The sequence below is a fragment of the Cheilinus undulatus genome, linkage group 10 (assembly GCF_018320785.1).
Source record: "Cheilinus undulatus linkage group 10, ASM1832078v1, whole genome shotgun sequence".
NCBI lineage: Eukaryota > Metazoa > Chordata > Actinopteri > Labriformes > Labridae > Cheilinus > Cheilinus undulatus.
In genome coordinates, this window is record NC_054874.1 from 17,700,122 (window position 1) to 17,720,650 (window position 20,529).

Genomic DNA, 20,529 nt, shown 5'->3' on the forward strand with positions numbered 1-20,529 from the left:
CTGCTTTTTTTACATAAAGCTAAGATTTTGTGTGCGTGTGTGTGTGAGAGAGAGAGAGAGTCTAAATAATGGTATAGCTCATGAGAGTCAGTGTAGTATTTGGAAAAGTACTTTAGTACAGTTCAAATGTTCTTAAGCTAGACCAGGGGCCTGGGGTCCACTTCTGATTGGCCCGCAGCAAGTTTTAAAAATAAAATGAACTATGGCCCACATTAGAACATGAAGCTTTTGCTTATATGTATTGTACTTCAGTTTCACCACAAGGTTTCATGATCTGTTTTTACCTCCGCCAAGGAGGTTATGTGATCGGGTGGGTTTGTTTGTTTGTTTGTTTGTTTGTTAGCAACATAACTCAAAAAGTCAAGGACGGATTTGCATGAAATTTTCAGGAAATCAGAAATGGCATAAGGAAGAACCAAGCGGCAACCTCCAGTCCTGAAAAATGAAGCCAATGCAAAAGTGCAAAAAATTGCAATACCGTGAGTGTCCACTTGAGGCTAGCTGCAGGAACACCGGAAGTCCCATCTGCACACATGTTAAACAGCCGGTTTTGACGCACAAAATAAACTGGTTTACAGCCTGGTTCAAAACACCAAATGTGTCTCATTAGCTAGTGTCTTATTGTGCTCCCACTGTACAGGGGGTAATATTTTTTTTGTACCACGATCGTTTGGATTATATTTAGGATGAAAGCTGATTGGTGCGTCTCATTTGATTGACAGATAGCTCGGCAGGCAGAGGCTCCGTTTCTGTCAACAGAATGCTAGCTAGCAGGCTGACAGGAAGTTGCACTTAGTGGGCGGACCGTTAGGTTGATCCAAAGTTCAGAAACCGCAATTTCAATATGGAAGCCTCCACAGATTGGCTTCAAGAGCCATTTGAGTCCGCCTATTGTAAGCAGACGACTGATATCACACGGGGTTTGTCCAATTCTTTCTACAGTCTATGGGAAGAACTGATTAGATTTTGGGACTGATCAGGATCACTGTCTGGATCCAGGACTGTTTTAAAAGGATCTTTCACTATTGGGAGATAAGGCTAATGACAGAGGTCTGTGCTCTCTGAGTGCTTTTCTAGTTTTATATCTGACTAAACTAAGGTGATAATGTAAACCGCAATGACAATATTTTGAGTTATTTTGGTCAGAGATAGCCTATTGTGAACCCATGGTAGTGTAGGATTTATTTATATCTTAAGAATAAATCACTGATGACTAATAGCTGTATTAATTGCATTAATTAAAAGTATCAGCTTTCATTGCTCAGTAAACCTCAGATGAAAAGCAGAAGGTATGCCCAGGTATTGGTGTTTTTTTCAGCCAAAGAAAATCTGTATTTTGATAGAATTATGTTTTAATGTTTAATATTATATAAAGAGATGCTGTAAAGGGTACATAGACACTAAAAAGTAACACAAAAACAGCAACCTTTTTGTTTAAACTCCAGTTTGTATTTGAACTTCATTTATTTTTTAAACTCTCAATTTCATGTGTATTATCAGATATTATCAAAAGTTCTTTGTGGCAAGCTCAAGTACCACACATTTCCTTTGAGGGCCATGTTGGAGGCATAATTGCTGTTTTATCTTATTCTGAGGAAGAGATCAACCCTGATTAAAAAGTTGTGTCATAACAGGCCAGATAAGCACCATGAAAGTTGAGACATACACAAAATATGGCATTAGGTTATGTAATAGATGTGTATGATGTATGTTGAAGTCATAACACCAATCACTTCCTATCATCAGTGGTTTTAGCATAAGGGAAAAGCTAAGAAGTTAACCAGGGCCTCATGCTACCAAGAGCTTCAAGATATATAGGTGTGCATCAAATATGAGGCATGTCTACAACTACTCTCAATGATCAAGATTCAAGTTCAAAGAGTGGATAAAATAGCATTAAGGCTTATTGAAACAAAAATGTCTCTGGGAAAGGCCAAGCCCCTCAAAAAGCTCTGACATGCCTTCAGATCAAGCAGGTTAAAGCCACATTAAAGCCACATCATCAGTAAGTAAAACTTATTCAAAGTTAAGTTAGATATAAATTTCTTTATGATGGTGGACTCCCAGCTTTCAGTTCAAATCCAATATTCAGCAGAAAAAGTTTAATGACCTAAGCCTGGTGCCCATTTTAGCAGCCATGGCATAATACAAGTCACTTGGTAGATTTTCAGTGTTTTAGCAGCTACAGTCCCTTTATTTCTCATGAATGCTTCCAGGAGTTTGTTTTCAGCCTTTTTCTTTCAGTGCCTTCAGGGTGATGGTCAGTCCCCCAGCATCACAGAGCTGAAACTCTTCCTCCTGTACATCCTCATGTGGTGACTCAGCAAGTATCAATGATGCTTTATCATCGTTTTCTTCCTCAACTTCCTCAAAATCATCAGGATACTCCACCTCCTCTGTGACATCAGGATCCTCTGATACTGAAAGAGAGGGAGAAAGCTCAGTGATTTACAAGCGAAGTGTAACAGCTATGATGAGAAGGGCATTCAGTTCAAATTTATGCATGCATTACAGGCTTTTGTTTGATAATTCTTAGTATATACCCCTAAAAAACTCAAATGAACACCTGTATTGTAAAATTTGCCAAAAGCAGCACAAAAAGCCTTCATATTGTCACCTCTGTTCCTTCAACCTCAGTGAAAGTTTCAGAAAAAGAATAAAAGTCTGCGGACTTACTTACCCTGACTTACCCATGCATGGTTACCTATTTCATTAAATGAATTAATAAAATGATGATCAGACAAGACGAATAAAGTGAGGTTTTACATACCACTGGCCACTTCATTAGGTATACCTGTTCAACTGCTTGTATACACAAACATCTGAAAATGACAGAATGTTTATCCAATCATCCTGCATTTTTTTTAAAGGTTTTTTCCTTTGAAACAATCTATCTGAAATCGGCCGACCTGCCACAGGAGAGGGAGTTAGACAAGCATGCAGAAAAAATTACCCTACTTCGCATTTAGAAGATTTATCTCTTTAAAAAAGGCAGATCAAAAACAAATCACAAACCAATAGTTCCTACTAGGAGGATCTTGAGAGATTTGCAAAAGAAGAACTAAAGAAGAACAGGTCTAAGCGGTGTCTAAGACCGGTTGAAAACTACAACAAACAACTGCAGGCTGCTATCCAGCAAAAAAGGAGACCCAAATGACTGTTAGCATCAGGGGGCACTAGTAATTTTTACCCTGGTGGTTTTTTGTTTATATGAAATAATATTCTTCCTGTGTCCAAAAAGAAATAATGTAAGCATCCAAACTAAAACTAGGATGTTTGGAAAAGCTGTGTTAAAAATCCCCTGTTCTTTTTTAATGACACTTGGGAAATACTTGGGAAAAAAATGACATTTTCATAGAGGATCTAATAATTTCATCCTCATCTGTACATGAATTTAATAGTGAGTGAAATAGCCATCAACTTTCAAATAGAATCGCCTAGCGTCTGTTAGGCATCTGCAGTTTAAAGAGAAGTAGAAGAAGCAAACAGAGGTGGTTAGACTGAGACAGTACTGACTTGCAGGGATTAAGTGTTCTGCACATTTAAGTGTACTGTAACACAGCGTACAAACAGAAGTACTGTATGTGACTTGCCACACTCTAGAACTACCACCAGATGCTTCTGCAAGGTTTAGAACTGCTGGACAGAGTATACATTTGTGATAAGTTTGCAGAAAGATCCTTCACTGAGTTCTTGTGATATCACATTCTCCGACGAGGGATGAACGTGAGGCTTAATGACCTTTGACCCTCCAAAATCTAAAAGGCTCAGCTGTGAGTAAGAGTGGACTAAAGTATACAGAAGCTTTTCTTGGTCCAAACTGGGCTCAATGCAAGCGTAAGTGACAAAATCAGCTTAATTAAAGTGATTCCTATTGTAGTGTCCTGACTGCACTGGAGCAATGTAGCATTCATGTTTTCCTTTCTGTTGCTTGCATTAGGATGGGCAAACTCAAGGAGAATCTGAAAAAATTGTTCCTTGATTTTTTTCACTTTACTCACTCTGCAGATCTTGTTAGCTATTTTTTCCTCTTTTTACAAATTGGAGATAGCGGTGCATACCCATATCAGTATTTGAACTGAACTGTGCTCTGACTTGTGTAACCACAGAGACAAAACTGTTTGTGTCAAAGCTGTTAAAGGCTAGACATTACAAGAACAAAAGGTTTCTCCACTTTCAATGTAAAAGTGTGAAATGTTATATTTCTTACAAATAGATACTGAAATTCACAGGGCAGTGAATTAAATAGCTTACTTAATGGTAACAGGATGTCTGACACTTGCATGGTGTTAGGACATGATGATATGTGCAAGATTTGAAGTAAATCCGTCAAAGCATTCTTTAAATTAATTCAAAATTACTGTCACTATCATAATGCCCCATAATGGCTGTGGCTTAAGTGAAGGAGTAATGATATACAGAAGGCAGGAGGATAAGGACCTTCACTTCTGATATTTACATTTTTACTAAAAGAAGAATTCAAATTAAGGATCTGGCTTTTTTGATTGGATTAGTGATTATAGGGTTAGTTTCATTTTACTCTCACTAGAAATAGATGCCAGGGTTTTTCCAAACACTGAGATATAAGTATTTTTACTAAAAAGACTGAATGCCCCCTTCATAATTTAAACCAAAAATTCACTTAACAGCGCCACCATTACCGAGAGGTTGAGCAGAATCACTCCCCAGCTGCAGCCCTGAGTGTTCACTGTGAGAGGACAAACTTTCATCTTCATCAAAGTCTTCAGGATAGTGGCATTCACATTGGTTATATCCTCCAACACATAAATCTTCCAGATCTTCCGTCTCTGGACCACTGAAACTGGTCTCCATGTTGTTATCTTTGTCTCCCCACTGGGTGGGCTCTTTGAGATCTGTGTCTGTTTGTTGACCTTCTATATTGAAGCCACTGTTCTCTCCTCTAGATCCACCAGTGTAAACACAATCAAGTTTTGTGTGTTCAATAGTCCCTAGATGATTTTTAACATAGGCACTACTGAGTATACAGGCAGCACTCGGCCTGTGTTCAGGGTTGAGGTGGAGCATGCTATGGATCAAAGACGAGATGTTTTCAGTGTATATGTCTGCCACAGGATCATACTCTCCTTTGGTGATCTTGTAGAACAGACTCAGCAGGTTTGAGGCTGCAAATGGAGGTCTGAGGGCACAGATCTCATACAGCAGACAGCCCAGAGCCCAGATATCAGACTTGGAGCTGTATGGGACATCCTGGCAGAGCTCAGGACTCAGGTAGCTGGGTGTACCAACACATGTAGAGGCCATATCAGTTGTGCTGCTCATCACTTTGGATATCCCAAAGTCCCCGAGCTTCACCACACCTTGCTTTGTTAGCAGTACATTAGAGGTTTTAATGTCCCTGTGTAGTATTTTAGCCATGTGTATAAAATTCACGGCCATAGCAACCTGCACAAACCAGCCCATCACGGTTTCCTCTGTGAAACACTGCTCTGGTTTCCTCTCTTTGACTTTGTCGTCTAATGTCCCGCCATCACAGTAGTTCATCACAATGCAGATGAAGCCGTCATTCACGAACAAATCGCTACATTTGACGATATGAGGGTGCTCAAGCCTCCTGATGATTTCCGCCTCCTGAAGAATGGCCTTCTTTGTTTTAGTGGGCCTCGTTTCCTCCACTTTGATCCTCTTCACCGCATGCAGACTCCTGAGCTCTACGTGCCTAACGAGGAAGACGTCACCTGCCCCTCCCCTGCCCAAACACAACACCTGCTCATACTTCTCCATGTTTCCACCGGAGCCGACACAAAAAAAAGGTATATAAGGTAAGAAAAGTAAATAGCAATGCTGAGCTGAGTTAGCAGAGGGCTAAAACAGAAGACCTCTGTCAACAAATGTCACGGTGCTTTTGTTTTCGGTCCCGTTTCCATGGTAACCACCTTGCTCTTGACGCTGTGAAATTGGATAGGATGCAGCATGTTTAAGCGGTGGTGTCACCTGGAGGAGTAAGACGTTTATAAAAGGAAATCCATCTTATTTACTTGTAGAGAAAAGAGTCCCAAATAGCATATATTGCCTGTTTTAACAGTTTGAGTCTGAATCGTTGCAAGCATGTCCCTCGCAGTGTTAATTTTGCAGATGAAAACTAGACAAGTCAATAAACATTTTTTTCACCAGAAAAACTAGACACAGACAAGCTAAAACAGATCTTTGATGATAAAAACAACGGTGACCAAAAGAAGGCTGTTTTTCCTCAAAGAAACTTAAACAAGGCTATATTAGCGCTGAACTTTCAAAATCTTTTTTAGGTCTACTTAGCATTTAAGGTAATATTTTCATCAGTGCATTTGAAATCTTAAAAAAAATGGATTAACAACTATTTTGATATACAGTTTGGCTGAATAAATCAGTGAAAGAGAATAATCTAAAGAGTAAGATTGAAATGTAGGGACTTCTTTAAAAAAAACTGGACAAAAATGTTTTTGAAGACTATAAATAGAATACAACTACAAAGGTTTAAAAAGGACAAAATGTAACTAACTAAAAGGCATGTTTGATATGAGACACATTTGCACCATGAGTGAAGTTATCCACTGAGCTAGAGCTGCCACCTGTGACTACAGGTGTTCCAAATCGATGCAAGTGAGTAATTTTCAACAGTATGTTTTGCTTTGATGAGGCTGACTCTGCTTTGTTCTTTCCAGGGTAGACCCACATTGCCACAGATTTTTAAGAGTAACTGCAGCTCTGTAATATTTCAAAATATTTGACACTCTTAAACGTATAGTTTTACTACATTTAGTGTTGATCAGTATAGACACTTTATAAGTATTCAATTGTAAGTCTATATGTGTTCAATTAACACTGGAAATTTTGCTGTGTTTTACTTTATTATAGAGGTGTTACTTTAGCTGAACAACCTGATTGGAGATCTATTCTCTTGTTGTTATTGCCAATAAGGAAAGATCATACTTTACTTTACAACTCCTCAGTAGCTACTCCGTTCTTCTAGTAAACTTTAAATAATTTACTTTTAATTTTACTTGAGTTGATTTATAGACCAGAGTACCAGTACTTTTTCTTGAGTATAATAGATGTGTACTTTTTTGACCTCTGTATATTATAGCCTACGTTTGTTATTAGACAACTCTTTTTCAGTTTTGTATTAATGGCCTACTGAATATTCATTAGCTGTTTAATGCCCTATAGCAATCATTATTTAATGTTAACCTTAATATGCCTTCTCATAATCATGAAAATTAATATTTTCCTTGTCTTATTAAAACGAAACAAAACAAAACAAAAATGAAAAAAATTGCTCCACTTAACCTCGTTTGTCAGGTTAATATAAAAAATTGTACACTGTATAGGTTATATGAAATTGCATATACAGATAATTTTACGGGCTAATAATTTGATAAACTTCATGCTTTGGAAGACAAATATGATAAAAACGTAGCCTACCTTTTAAAGAGTATTACATTTTCATTACATTAAGTACAATATATATAAGCCAAGTTGTTGATTTAAAAATGATCGTCAACATTAAAAAAAAGAAAAGAAAAAGAAATTTTCTCTCACACAGTACCACCAGGTGGCGGTGTGGGCAATGCGTGACTGCAGTCTGCCAAGAATTGACCGACGAGGAAGCTGTCGGCGGTTTAGGGTACACTGCGCATGCGCATCGTGCTCACAACATAGCATTGTATCATTTGCTTTTCTATATTTACTTGAATATTCGTGTACTTAAATCTTGAAATGCCACCAAAAGGAAAAGGTGGTAAAGGCGAAAAGGGTGGCAAGGGAGGAAAAGGTTAGTGAACTATAGTCTGCCGTTCATGCTGCATGAATAGCTCTGTGAAGTCAGCCACATTAACTTGCCTGTAGCATTAAACTGTGACACACACTTCGATGAGACGATTCAGTTTACCGCAGTTAACATGACTGTATATGTGTCTATTGTTATTGCTATTTTCCGTTTATCACTGGTCTAACCTGCTGTCTTGATTGTGAACTTTGTGTGAAGGAACTGCCTCAGGAAGTGCAGACGCTGACAAGAAAGAAAAGGCTCCGAAGGGAGGCACTGCTGTGAAGGTAAAGCTGCACTCATGACTGTGACACATCATGGGGTGAAACCAACCACTGCCCCCTTCCTTCCTGTTGCAAACCCACTTTTAGACAAGTTCACTAGAAGGAAGTGGTGATTGCTAATTTTGTTGTGAAGTTCTAACTAGATATTCCATTATGACATCACTGATGACTAATAATTAAAATAGTCATTGACAGTCATGGACAGTATACAAATAGATGTTACTTTCATAATGATATCATCAATAAATTTTCCATATAAGTCATTTATTTCAAATCTCTTAACAAGTGGGATGAGGTGGGAAAATGAATGAAAAAATAATAGCAGTAATAATAATGTTGATGGTATTAATAACATCTAATCTCCCTATTTCTGCTAATTTCTTAATATGTCACTTTTGTGATTATATTAGTTGCTAAACAGTACAATCTTTCATCTTCCTTTGCCAATTGTTAAGTTTACTTTGGTTTCATAATAACTTTTAATCATTGTTAAGTCTTACTAAGACTGTTTATAACATGAGAAACATATTTTAGATATCATGAGTATATTGAAACACTAAACAATTAAATATATGTATTTACTGTTACCACTATTGTTGATTATTGTTAAACCTAAGTTTTTAAGACTTTTACAAGGACATTAAATGAAATTAATGAATAACAATAGTATATATTGTATAAGGAAAATAAGTACACATAGAGAAGTTGTTTATATATAGTTTGATATTTGCTGTCATAATGTATAAGGAATTTAAGAAATGTAGCAAGAAGGGGCCTTTGCCAGAGAATTATGCTGTAATAGGCTGCTTGGTATGGTATAGTTTAGGAAACCCTGGTGTAGCCCCGACCACTGCAAAAAGCTTGGAGCTAATACATGGTAAAAATGGCAGCGAATTGTGTACATATATATATATATATATATATATACACACACACACACATTAAAATACAGCACAAAGTTTGTTATAAGGGAATAATTGTGGGAGGAAAAAACAACATGGCTACATAAACAATAGCTCTAAGTTAGGGCTGGGAAATCTGTACCAAAACTCACATCTGGATTTTTTTGTGTTTGTGTTAAAACATGATATTTGTCTTGATGTTTTTTCTGATAAGAAAACAGTTCTAAGTCAAATCATCTTGGGCCAAATGGACCAGAAAAATAAACTATCCATTTGTGAAATTAAAAGAAAATAGTTTTAACTAAAATGTTCCTTTCATTGTGCCCTGATAAGATATAAGGTTAAATGTAAACTATTGTATTACTGTTAGAGGTTTTTGATCTTTTTACAGAGTATTAGGCCTGGCATCTCATTTTTTTCTACATCAACATAGCTAGAATGCTATAAATGATTTTTTTTACACCCTATATCTTGTTTGAAAATATATCAACATATTCTAAAAACTTGATATGTGTATTTCCCAGCCCTGCTCTGGGGTGCACAGGAAAAAGTGCTAGTGACTGTGTAAAGTTTTGGAGTTTAATAACTCATTCTAGTCTGTGTACTTTAATATATATTACATTTTTTTTCTTTTGCCACATTCTAATACATAATGCTTGCAGTAATTAAAGGGAATAATTTGTTTTATCCCAACCTATAGTTACGCATTTATTATCCATGTTGTTCTCCAGGTTCGACATATCCTTTGTGAAAAACATGGAAAATGCATGGAGGCAATGGAGAAATTAAAGGCTGGAGTCCGATTCAGTGAAGTTGCTACACAGTACAGTGAAGACAAAGCTCGACAAGGAGTAAGAACATTTTCAACTATTTTTCTGTTTTTGCCGCATTTTTACAAATTACATCTCTTCCTTTATTGCATTATCCTCCTCTGTATTTTGCATCTCAGAATCCTTACACAACATTGGCATCAGTTATTGATGATCGCTGCACTTGCAGCAATCTTAGCTTAACTTCTAGAGCAGTGCCACGCTCATCAATGAAACTTCTCTTTCACTGGACAGTCAAAAGTACAAATAGGTAGGACTTTCGATACCAGGTTTGTCAACAGGAATGGCAAGGGGACACTGATCTGACTCATCTTTTGGCAGGTAAAGTTTCAAGGTCTAAAGCTGCTGCAAATGCTAGGACAGGATTCTTTCACATTGTGTTTATGTTTTCTTGGTGATACATCCTTGGAAAAGAAAATATGAAACAACGCCTTTAGTAACCTATAAACAACAGATACTTGTGAGAGCAATCCAATGTGAGGTTGTGGGCTCTGCCAGCACCAAAAAATGGCTGCCATGGACATGAGCAGCTTTCTCTTCCGTTCTGAAGCTCTATTTGAACTTTAGCACATCATCTTGACCATGTCTACAGCCTAACTGAACAGTTAGCTATCATATGATTGGACAATATTTATGCTAAACAGTTGAATAGATATACCTAATGACGTGGCAGTTAAGTGTATAGTGTTTCTACAAAAGGAGACTTTGTTGGTGGTGATTTCAATACTCCCACACACAAAATGAGTTCCACCAGGTTTTCCGTCTTATTCTCTCACCTGCCTCCCACCAGAGAACCTACATGCGGTGCCAGTTGATAAAGGGTTTATACTCACTGTAGGTATACCTGGTAAATATTTGATATGTTGGAGTTTGCGTCATGCAACAAAGCATTAACTTTCATCCTAATGTATGGCCTGAGTAGGACTAGGGAGCAAAACTATACAATTAACTGTATCAGGTTCTTGTTTCTTGTTCTGTTACAGTCCTCTAGTATTATTTTGTCTTCATAACTGCTGTGTTTATGACAGGGGGATCTGGGATGGATGACGCGAGGATCAATGGTTGGACCTTTCCAGGATGCAGCATTTGCCCTGCCTGTCAGCTCCATGGACAAACCGGTTTACACAGACCCTCCAGTCAAAACAAAGTTTGGGTACCACATTATTATGGTTGAGGGGAAAAAGTGATGAAATACAGCTAAACATATGAAATATGGAGGATGGATGAAATTGATTTTTTTCCTTGATTTTACTGTTTCACTGCAACATCTGATTTATATTTCACAAATGTTAGAGAAAGATGCTATCTGCCAGGTTTGTCTTTGCAAACATACCTTATGGAAGATTCCTCCCATGGCTGGATTTAGAAGCCATTTCTAATTCACAGGATTCCCCCTCTTATCTTAATAACTGATTTGTGGAAGTCAGTTTCACCGTGTTTGTATATGCTTAAAATGTGGTTAAAGAAGTATTAGTCTCACTTCAATAAACATGTTTTAAAAGGAAGGTGATTTATCTTTTTTTTCTTTTTTAGGTGATGCAGTTAGTTTCTAAAAGTCAACATTATGCAGATAAATTGGTTTGTGGTTAAAAATACTTTCAGCTACAACAATCTTTATGACTAATAACAGTGATAATGTAAATAACTGGCATTTGCTAAAGCAGCATAGTAAAACTGCATTTTTTGGCTGCCTTGTGGTTATTTTATCGGTGTCAGCTTTACTGGCCAAGTATGCAACAATGAATTTGACTCCGATTAGCTTTGCTCTCAGTGCACAGGAAAAAAACATTACATACAAAAATATATCGATGAAGATTTAAATATGTACAAGTGTTTGTAGGTACTGTTTCAAGCACATACAAGTCTGTGTGCATTGATAGAATGGTTGAAATATGTGCAAAGGGTACAAGAATGTTGACTAGACATGGGTATAAAACATGCAAGGATGTGGGCAGATTTACTAAGATAAGATCATTTAGGATAGTTCATTAGTGCAATGGGCATATGAGGTGAGAATTGGCTGGCCCATGAAAAACACAGAATGGGCCCTCCACATTTATGATTCACTGATGACATCAATGCATGTATGTTGGATCAGTGGCATTGGTGCTAGCATTCTGGCCAACAGTTAGCCGACCTCATTTTGGAGCTAAAAAAAACTATTACTGGGTTCTGATGTTGGAATTATTTATTTGTGCAACTTTTTAACCCTTCCAACACAACTTCTATTAAATTTTGCCACTTCTTTTTGCTAGTTTTATCCCATGATTGCCACTATTTTGCCACTTCTAATCCATTGTTGCTGCTTTTTCTCATTTTTTCCCCACTTTTAACCCACTTTTGCAACTTTTTGTCCATTTTGCCACTTTTAACCCATTGTTTCGCTTTCCTCAAATTCTATCTTTTTCTTCTTTATTTTCTGACATGTGCAGATCATTGTTCCACTTTGAAGTCTGGCATTACTTTACTGGTTTAGTTCATTGTGCCCATCCACACTGTTAACATCCCAATAGAGAGGTAATTCTGTTTCAAGAAAAGGGATTGACTTTTTAAAGGCCTATATTTTGCTACAGCATAAATAAATACAAACTCATTTTTGTTGCTTTGATGGGAGTGGCCACCACCCAGGTTAAGAATAAAATATTGTTATCACAGATTAACTTTGTAATGGACCATGATTTTGCTGACCTCAATGGACCCCCGTTTGGCTGGGTCCCAGAAAGTGTTCCCTTTTATCCCCCTCAATGGGTGGCCTTGTGTAATTGAAAAACATATTAAAGAAATTTACTTTCATGCGGTTAAAAAATACATTTTACCAGAAATCTCCGCTCAAAAATGTGCAAAAACGGAAAATCGGTAGGTGATACCCTGCTGTGTTTTGATATGCTTTGGGAGACGTTTGGTAACCACATTTTACAGCCCTCCAAGTATTGTTTACATCCGCGGAGCTAGGTGGCACTGTCCCGCAGAGACGGAGGTAACAGGCAGAACCAGGAAAAGACAGTTGACGTTGTTACGCCTTGCTAGATGATTGCCGAGGTAAGATGGCGGCGCCAGAGGAGCCAGAATTATCTCAGGCGCAGACCGAAAAACTCCTCCAATTTCAGGTAGACAGCCGAAATTCTTCCCTAACACACACCCGTGTGAAGCCTCATTCAGTAAAACAATAGTGTTGACTATAAATCCATGTAAACATGATGAGCTATCTGTGTAACTAGGCTTTTTGTAGAGTCAACTTCGATAGCTCTACCTTAGCCCCCTAATGATAACCGTCAACTTGAGTCAGAGCTAACGTTAGCATTGCGAGCTAGCATTAGCAAAGCTCGATAACAAGTTAGCTGACTTCAGGTGTCAATAGCTTGACTTGCTTTGCTGAACAATTGTCTTGTGGTACTCGTCAGCATAAAGTGAATCTAGATTGGTCGAGAATCATCAGTCATGCCGCGTTTATTATGTAAAATGTGACTTTACGGTAAGTTGACTGTCGCAGGGTTTACTGACGCTCCTTACTGAACAGTTGCTGAGTTAACATTAGCACGACAGTCATGGACGAGCTGTCACCCAAGTTTCTCAGCAAAACAACTTTTATTGTGACTGCTTAGCAAAGTTGCACGGTATATTCAATCACGACGGCTACAATTCTCATTCCCTTATTAATCGTGGCACCTTTCTAGCTGTCTTCGTAACGGTAGATACGTTAGCCGCAAAAACCACTTCATATTTTGTAGAGTTTGCTAACATTAGCTAGCACTTAACGTCACCCTGCTTTGACTAAACTAGGATTTTTGTGCGTATGTTTAAGTTATTTTCAGGTTTAGGTAGCATACATGATGACTGGCATACTTAATTATTTGATTTGGGAGGTTTGCTAGCGGATCCAGGTTTATTACACGTAAGCATGATTCATGCTAACTTTTAACAAAGAGTTTGACAATAAACCAGCAACCTTTACTATAAACAAACGGGCCTTAAGGGGTTTTTAGTTACTCGAGGTCTCTGATCTTGACTTGTATTTTAATGTCAAACAGGACTTAACTGGTTTGGAGTCAATGGACCAATGTCGTCGAACATTAGAACAGCACAATTGGAACATAGAGGTAAAGTAATTTTGAATATAAATATTTGTGTTTGTTTTCATTTGTTGGTTTTGTGCATGCTTGATATGAATCCTCTCTCTTTTCACTTTTGGTTTATTTTGTAGCTGAAGTATCATTATGGGCTTGAATTATGCGTTTCAGGCTGCAGTACAAGACAGACTTAATGAGCAGGAAGGAGTGCCCAGTGTGTTTAACCCTCCACCATCCAGACCATTACAGGTCAATACAGCAGACCATAGAGTATATAGTTACATCGTCTCAAGGCCACAACCCAGGGTATGTTCTCTGATTTTTCACATTACTGTCAAATGTTTTTATCACTTACAAAAACATGGCACATTTATTAGTCACTGTTTGGTGAAGCTCATACTTTGTATATAGCCACATTTTATCCCGGTGTATTCCAGTTTACTAGTGTTTACAGATACTTGATATCTAAGACCACACTGTCTCTTCTTTCAGGGATTACTAGGATGGAGTTACTACTTGATAATGCTACCTTTCAGATTTACATATTACACACTTCTGGACATATTCAGGTAAGCTGCGCTGATAGGCTGGAATTTTAAGTTGTTGCTGCAGGAAGTTTATTGATCCAAGAACTGTGTTTGTCTTCCAGGTTCGCCCTGCGATTCATCAGGCCAGATCCTCGTGGTCGTGTCACAGACCCTGTTGGAGATGTTGTATCTTTCATTCATAATTTTGAGGAGAAATATGGTCGGTCACACCCAGTATTTTACCAGGGAACATACAGCCAGGTAAGTTTAGAAATATGAAGTCCTAAATACCAAAAGAAACTCACAATTGTATGCTCTAAGTCCATTCAGGTAAAGGTAAAAATGTATAATATTGTTTTTGTTGTCCCTGTAAAATGCAGGCACTGAATGATGCCAAACGGGAGCTCCGCTTCTTATTAGTGTACCTCCATGGGGATGATCATCAAGACACAGATGAGTTTTGCCGGTAATGTACTGTACCTAATTGCCTACTTTACTGGATCATCAGCAATTGTTCTAAGGCATACAGTTGCACAATTTTGTTTCATTTATTCTGTAAATATCTACCTATAACACACTGTTGTAAATTCATTTGCACCTGTAAAATGCGTTCCCTGCTAAGAGGTTTCTTTTGTGTTTCTGGTTCTGATTTTGTCACTTTTAGCTCCACGTTATGTACAGAAGAGGTCATAACCTTCCTCAATACACGAATGCTCTTCTGGGCATGCTCAACCAGCAAGCCTGAGGGATACAGAGGTATGGAAATGCCTTGTCATCTGGAGTTGAACCGAGAATTTGAATTTGATACGATACTGGTAAAAATCTAGCAATACTGATAGTTTTTTCCTTACCACAGAAACAAAAAAATGACTTCTTGGGTGCCACAAACTTATTATATTGGTAGTTTTTGATTTCCAGCCTGCTCATTACAAAGGGTCACTTAACATTTGCCAAATTAAACATATTATTAATAGTAATAAAAATGGAAACAAATAGGATTTTTATAAAAATGTAGACCCAATTTAATCTAAATTTTGATCGATTGCTAAGCCTTAGTTTAATTCAAAGATCAATAAAGGTGTTTGCATTTTGTAAAAACACAGATGGAAACTGTTAGGAATGCAACAAACAAACTTTCTTTTTCATGTCAACCTTGGATTAATGAAAAAGTGAAGAAGCCCCACTTTAGAAAGACTGAGCTTTGACTGGCTAATGATTGTGTTTCAGTGTCCCAAGCACTGCGGGAGAACACCTACCCATTCCTGGCCATGATAATGCTAAAAGATCGCAAGATGACAGTGGTGGGCCGGCTCGAGGGTCTCATTCAGCCGGAGGACCTCATCAATCAGCTCACCTTCATCATGGATGCCAACCAAACACATCTGATGTCAGAGCGCCTTGAACGGTAGAAACATCAGTCATTTCATTGGAGATTGCTTGACATGGTGCAACGTTGCCTTATCACTTTTATATCGGCACATGAGATCAGCAAAGAGTTGATGATTAAACAGCTGTTAAGCAGTGACTGACTGGATTAGCATTTTCCAGTTGGATAATAAATCTATAACAAGTGTTTCCATTTCTGTCCACCATTTTACAAGTAAAACACATTCAAAATCTTTAAATTTGATTGAAAATGCATCAGTTTATACTTTTAACATCTTCTGTTTGACTGTTTATAACACTATTAAAAAAGAAAGTGAAACAAGAGGAGGGACATCAAGGTTAATGATCTGTAATACATATATCTCCTTTAGTCTTGTAACAGAAGTAACACTGGCTCTTTGGTAAGCCTTTCTGTTTTTTTTATCAGCTCTGGATCACATCCTTGCTTTGATAATTTTTTGTTCTACATTATTTGTGTGTGTTTTTTTTAGAGATTTATGCCTAGTATGCATAAACACTTGTAAGTGTAGTTGGCTCAAGTTCATAACCATCAATTTTATTTTCAAACAAAATTGGTTTCAGTGAGGAGAGGAACCAGACCCAAGTGCTAAGGCAGCAACAGGACGAGGCGTATCTTGCCTCCCTCCGTGCCGACCAAGAGAAGGACCGAAAGAAGAGGGAGGAGCAGGAGCAGCGGAGGCAAGAGGAGGAGAAGGTCCGACAGAGTGCTCTTGCTGAGGAGAGGAGACGGCAGGTGAGACTTACTTTCCCTTGAATTTATGTCTCCAGAAAGAAATAAAAAAAACTGAGGCCTTATTTTATTTACTTTCTCTGAAATTCATGAAATCCTTTTTTTTTTTTAAAAGTCATGTATATTTTTGTTGTTTGACTCCAGACGCTGGAAGAGGAGAAGGAGAGGAAGTCAGAATGTCTTCCCCCAGAGCCGCCTGCAGATGATCCAGAAAGTGTCAAAATAGTGTTTAAGCTGCCTAATGATACACGAGTAGAGAGACGATTCCTCTTTGGGCAGTCTCTGACAGTGAGTACCACCTTTTTTTATCAACCTGTGAATTGATGAGTATCTTCAGCAGTGGTCTAGTGTGTGGTAGACAGTACAGTCTGTTTTTGACTAACTCACTAACGACTTGCATTGATTACAAGCGGCATCCCCTTGTGTTGAAAAATGAAACTATTGCAGAAGTGCGAAAAACAGCAGTTTCTCCAGTTTCCACTACAGTGTAGCTGTAGAGACACCCCTGTGTTAAAATAACAGACTTTAGAGCAGAAATAAACAAGTTTACAGCCTGGTTCAAACACAGTTTTGGTCAGAATAGTCCCTTTAGGCACACGTTGCAAGGAGGGTTTGGGTTGGGCAGTATCATATTTATAATGCTGTTAAACTCTCCCCAAATTTCCCTGCCATATATGATATCAACACTACATATTTAAAAAACTGCAGAATGATAATGATAATTTTATTCAGGAGGCACTTTACTCTGTAACTGTCTGGGGACAAACCACCCAATCAGCAATGAAACCAATGTGCAAGCAAACCCTAAAAGCACTGGATCAGAAGCTGATAAAATGTCACCAACGTAAAATACGACAAAAGTCTAATTTATTAAGCTTTGAAAACTAAATAAACTTCTCGTTTATTAAACTAACTTTTAAGTGTGTGAATGGTCATGCCCCATGGCTGGTTGGTCAGATGAATAAAAAGAACTACAGTAAAAGAGCTGCTACAAAAGGAACTGCAAAGTAACATTTGGCCAGTCCTCTTACTCAGTAAAAGGCCCACAAATGTGGAATATTCTAGCATCAAAAATAAAAACATTTACTGACTCCAGAGGGTTCAATAACAAGGTAATAAAATGGCTGAAACAAAGGCAAATCTGTGATCACTAAGCTTTGTTTTGTTTTATTTCGCTCACCATACTTACCTCCCTTTTTCTCTGTTTTTTCTTATCTTTTTCACTCACTGCTCTTTCTTGTAATTTTGTCATGTTCATTAGTCTGCATGTTTATGTCTGCTTTACAGTTGGCTTTTATGCATGTATGTTGTGTGTTTATGTCTGTCTTGCTGCTGCTGTTTTTCTGCATCTGTATGGCTGCTCATGTATGTCTGCTGTAATAGTCATTCTTTTATGTCTTTTATTTTGCCCAATCTTATCCTGAAAAGTCTAAATGGGACAAGGACAGTAGTTGCACTAGAATTGAACAATCCCTATGTATCTTCTCTGGCAAATAAACCTATAAATGAATAAAAAATAAATTGATAAATACATTTGCTACAATATTAAAGATATGAACAAATTTAAAGCATGTACAAAGTATGAGGAATTATCAAAACTAAAATCTTACAATTAAATCAGAAATGTCAGTTAATCACAAGCCAGACAGTCAGGTGACAAAAGGATTTCCAACCAAGCACCTTCTATTGTGCACACCGTAGCCCAGCAAGCAGAGCTCGCCTCCACTCGTATTTAATTCAGTCCTTTAACAAAAAATAATATAAATGAGGGCATTTATAACAGGGGGGCTCAAAGTGATTTATAGTTGCAGCGCTGTTCTCGCACTTGACTGGTAAATTGAGTTAGACTAGAACAGATGATAAAATGTAGTTTCATCTCTTTTCCCATTTGAACACACCGGTGCATGTGCTCTTCACTTCTCCCTTGCTCGTAATTAACAATGATCAGGCATAATCTATGAATGTGGAAAAAAATGTTCCATCTGCTCTTAAACAGATAAAGACAGGCCACAAATATTTATTTTTACAAGAACAACAGTGGTGAGCTCCATCCAGCAGCAAGTTCACAATGCAGGAAACTTATAAAAAGTTACAAACTACTTCAGTGCCCAAAATAACTAACAAGTACCAATTAACTTTATCTACATATCTTGTAAAATGGAGTTAACATTAGCTTAAACATTTATTAAAACACTCAATGGTTTTAATTGTGCCTAATGTTGCTGCTCTAGCACCCAGCACGTATGGTTTCTTATCACTTATTTACCTCCAGCAATAAGAATTTAAGGGTTACTAAACTCACAGTTCTGTGGATAAAAAAAACAGTAAAGCATATGTAATAGTTTGAGTTTGGAGAAGTCAAACTACGCTGAGGTGCCATCCTGTGAAGCATGAGTATAAGCTTGTCTGAAAAGTACAGATCCTCAAGGCATTTATTACATATATCAATCATGACACAGCAGCTTTTTCATGATGAAGCAACACTGTGGCTGTTTTTAAGTAGCCTGGCATACAGTTTTACCGTGTTACTGCCCAGCGTTATGGATGTTGAATGTTTTATAACTCATCCATTTTGGTTTAATAAGGATATTGAGCTGTGCATATTTAGGGGCGTGGCTGTGACTGCAAGACAGTATGATGTAGCTGTTAGTAAGGAGGCTTACATCCTGCCTCAGCTCAATCTCTTGGTCTGTGTTTTGATTAAATTAAGGTTAGTTTGAGATAACGTTTTCAATATGATGACTGCCTTGGGTTGGCTTCAGTAACCAAATGGGTGACATCATTCAGACATCATCCAACACTTTATACACTTTATGGTTAATTTGCCATTTCTGCTGTTTTCTTCTTATCCACAGGTAATATACGACTTCCTCTTCTCTTTGAAAGAATCTCCAGAGAAGTTTCAGATAGTCACAAACTTCCCTCGCCGAGTCCTGCCCTGCCTTCCGACTGAAGAGCAGCCTAACCCTCCCACGCTGAAAGAGGCGGGGCTCAGCCGCTCCGAGGTCCTTTTCGTTCAGGACCTTACGGACGATTAAAAGATGACATACCTCCTCTACATGGAAACACATTTTCCTCCAATGCCCACCCACTCCTCGTTTTCTTTTTCTCCTTCTGTTAAATGGCCATTATGCACAAAGGATCATTTGAGATGAAATCCTAACCTGGAAAAAATTAATCACCCTGCATCCAGTCCTTGTTTGGTTGTGTTTACAGGGTTCCCAATAACCTGGAAAGTCTTGAATTTTATCAAATAAATATTTCTTGAAGTCCTCCCTTGAACTCATCTTTGTTACCATGTGGACAAAGAAGTGTGCTCCATGATCTGTACCAGTTAAGTCTTGTCCTTCCTCAAGTGTTGCAGCGAACTATTAACCATCTACTGAAATGTACCTAAACAGTAGCATAGCTTTCTGCACAACCAGAACCATATCCCCAATCAGTTATTTTTGGTCATCTGAGGAAGGCAGGTAGTATTAATTCTTACTAATACACCAGTCTGGATTTCTTCAATGGTCTGAATGCCTTGGCTATATTTTTTCAGAGACTTGATGTTCCATCCATGTGTCTTAATTCAACATCCTTTCACAAAAACAGTTTTAACTGCTTCTCCCACAGTGACTGACGAGCACAGAACAGGTCAAAGTTGTTTGGTTCTGCTGTGATTGTTACTGACTGACTGACTGAAAAAGCAGATGTACTCATTAAGGGGAAACCTGTGTTTTAAGACCTTATTAGATTAACATTAGTGTCTTATGTATATGTGTTGTACAAACAAAGACACTCATTTTATTATTTTGAGAAAAAAAAATGATGGGGGCAGCCATTGTTGTGCAATGCACTCTGGGTAGTGATGTGAAATGGTTGCATTACTCTTCTTTCAGCATCGTTTATTATGGAGTGACATCCTTAAAGCCTTTTCAATTTTTAGCTGAGCACAATATTGGCAAAGAGGACCATAAGAAAAGTCATTTTTATGTAGACTGAGGTGAGTACAAT

General features: G+C 37.8%; 3 protein-coding genes across 3 annotated transcripts; 2 read left to right on the forward strand and 1 right to left on the reverse strand.

Annotated features, from left to right (window-relative positions):
* Positions 1-2,086: 2,086 nt before the first annotated feature.
* Positions 2,087-5,763, reverse strand: nek12 (NIMA-related kinase 12). Its single transcript, XM_041798175.1, has 2 exons — positions 4,662-5,763; positions 2,087-2,420 (listed from the first exon to the last, which is right to left on the reverse strand). Exons 1-2 carry the CDS (start codon positions 5,761-5,763, stop codon positions 2,227-2,229), a joined length of 1,296 nt encoding a protein of 431 aa, XP_041654109.1. The 3' UTR covers positions 2,087-2,226.
* A 1,872-nt stretch (positions 5,764-7,635) lies between these two features.
* pin4 (protein (peptidylprolyl cis/trans isomerase) NIMA-interacting, 4 (parvulin)) lies at positions 7,636-11,304 on the forward strand. Its single transcript, XM_041797762.1, has 4 exons — positions 7,636-7,789; positions 8,003-8,070; positions 9,701-9,820; positions 10,828-11,304. The coding sequence occupies exons 1-4, from the start codon at positions 7,735-7,737 to the stop codon at positions 10,984-10,986; spliced, it is 402 nt and encodes a 133-aa protein (XP_041653696.1). The 5' UTR covers positions 7,636-7,734; the 3' UTR covers positions 10,987-11,304.
* Positions 11,305-12,776: 1,472 nt separating this feature from the next.
* Positions 12,777-19,803, forward strand: faf2 (Fas associated factor family member 2). The gene is made up of 11 exons (XM_041798061.1): positions 12,777-12,906; positions 13,828-13,896; positions 14,038-14,172; positions 14,359-14,435; positions 14,516-14,654; positions 14,774-14,859; positions 15,058-15,149; positions 15,621-15,798; positions 16,362-16,533; positions 16,675-16,818; positions 19,386-19,803. The coding sequence occupies exons 1-11, from the start codon at positions 12,844-12,846 to the stop codon at positions 19,566-19,568; spliced, it is 1,338 nt and encodes a 445-aa protein (XP_041653995.1). The 5' UTR covers positions 12,777-12,843; the 3' UTR covers positions 19,569-19,803.
* The last annotated feature ends 726 nt before the right edge of the window (positions 19,804-20,529 follow it).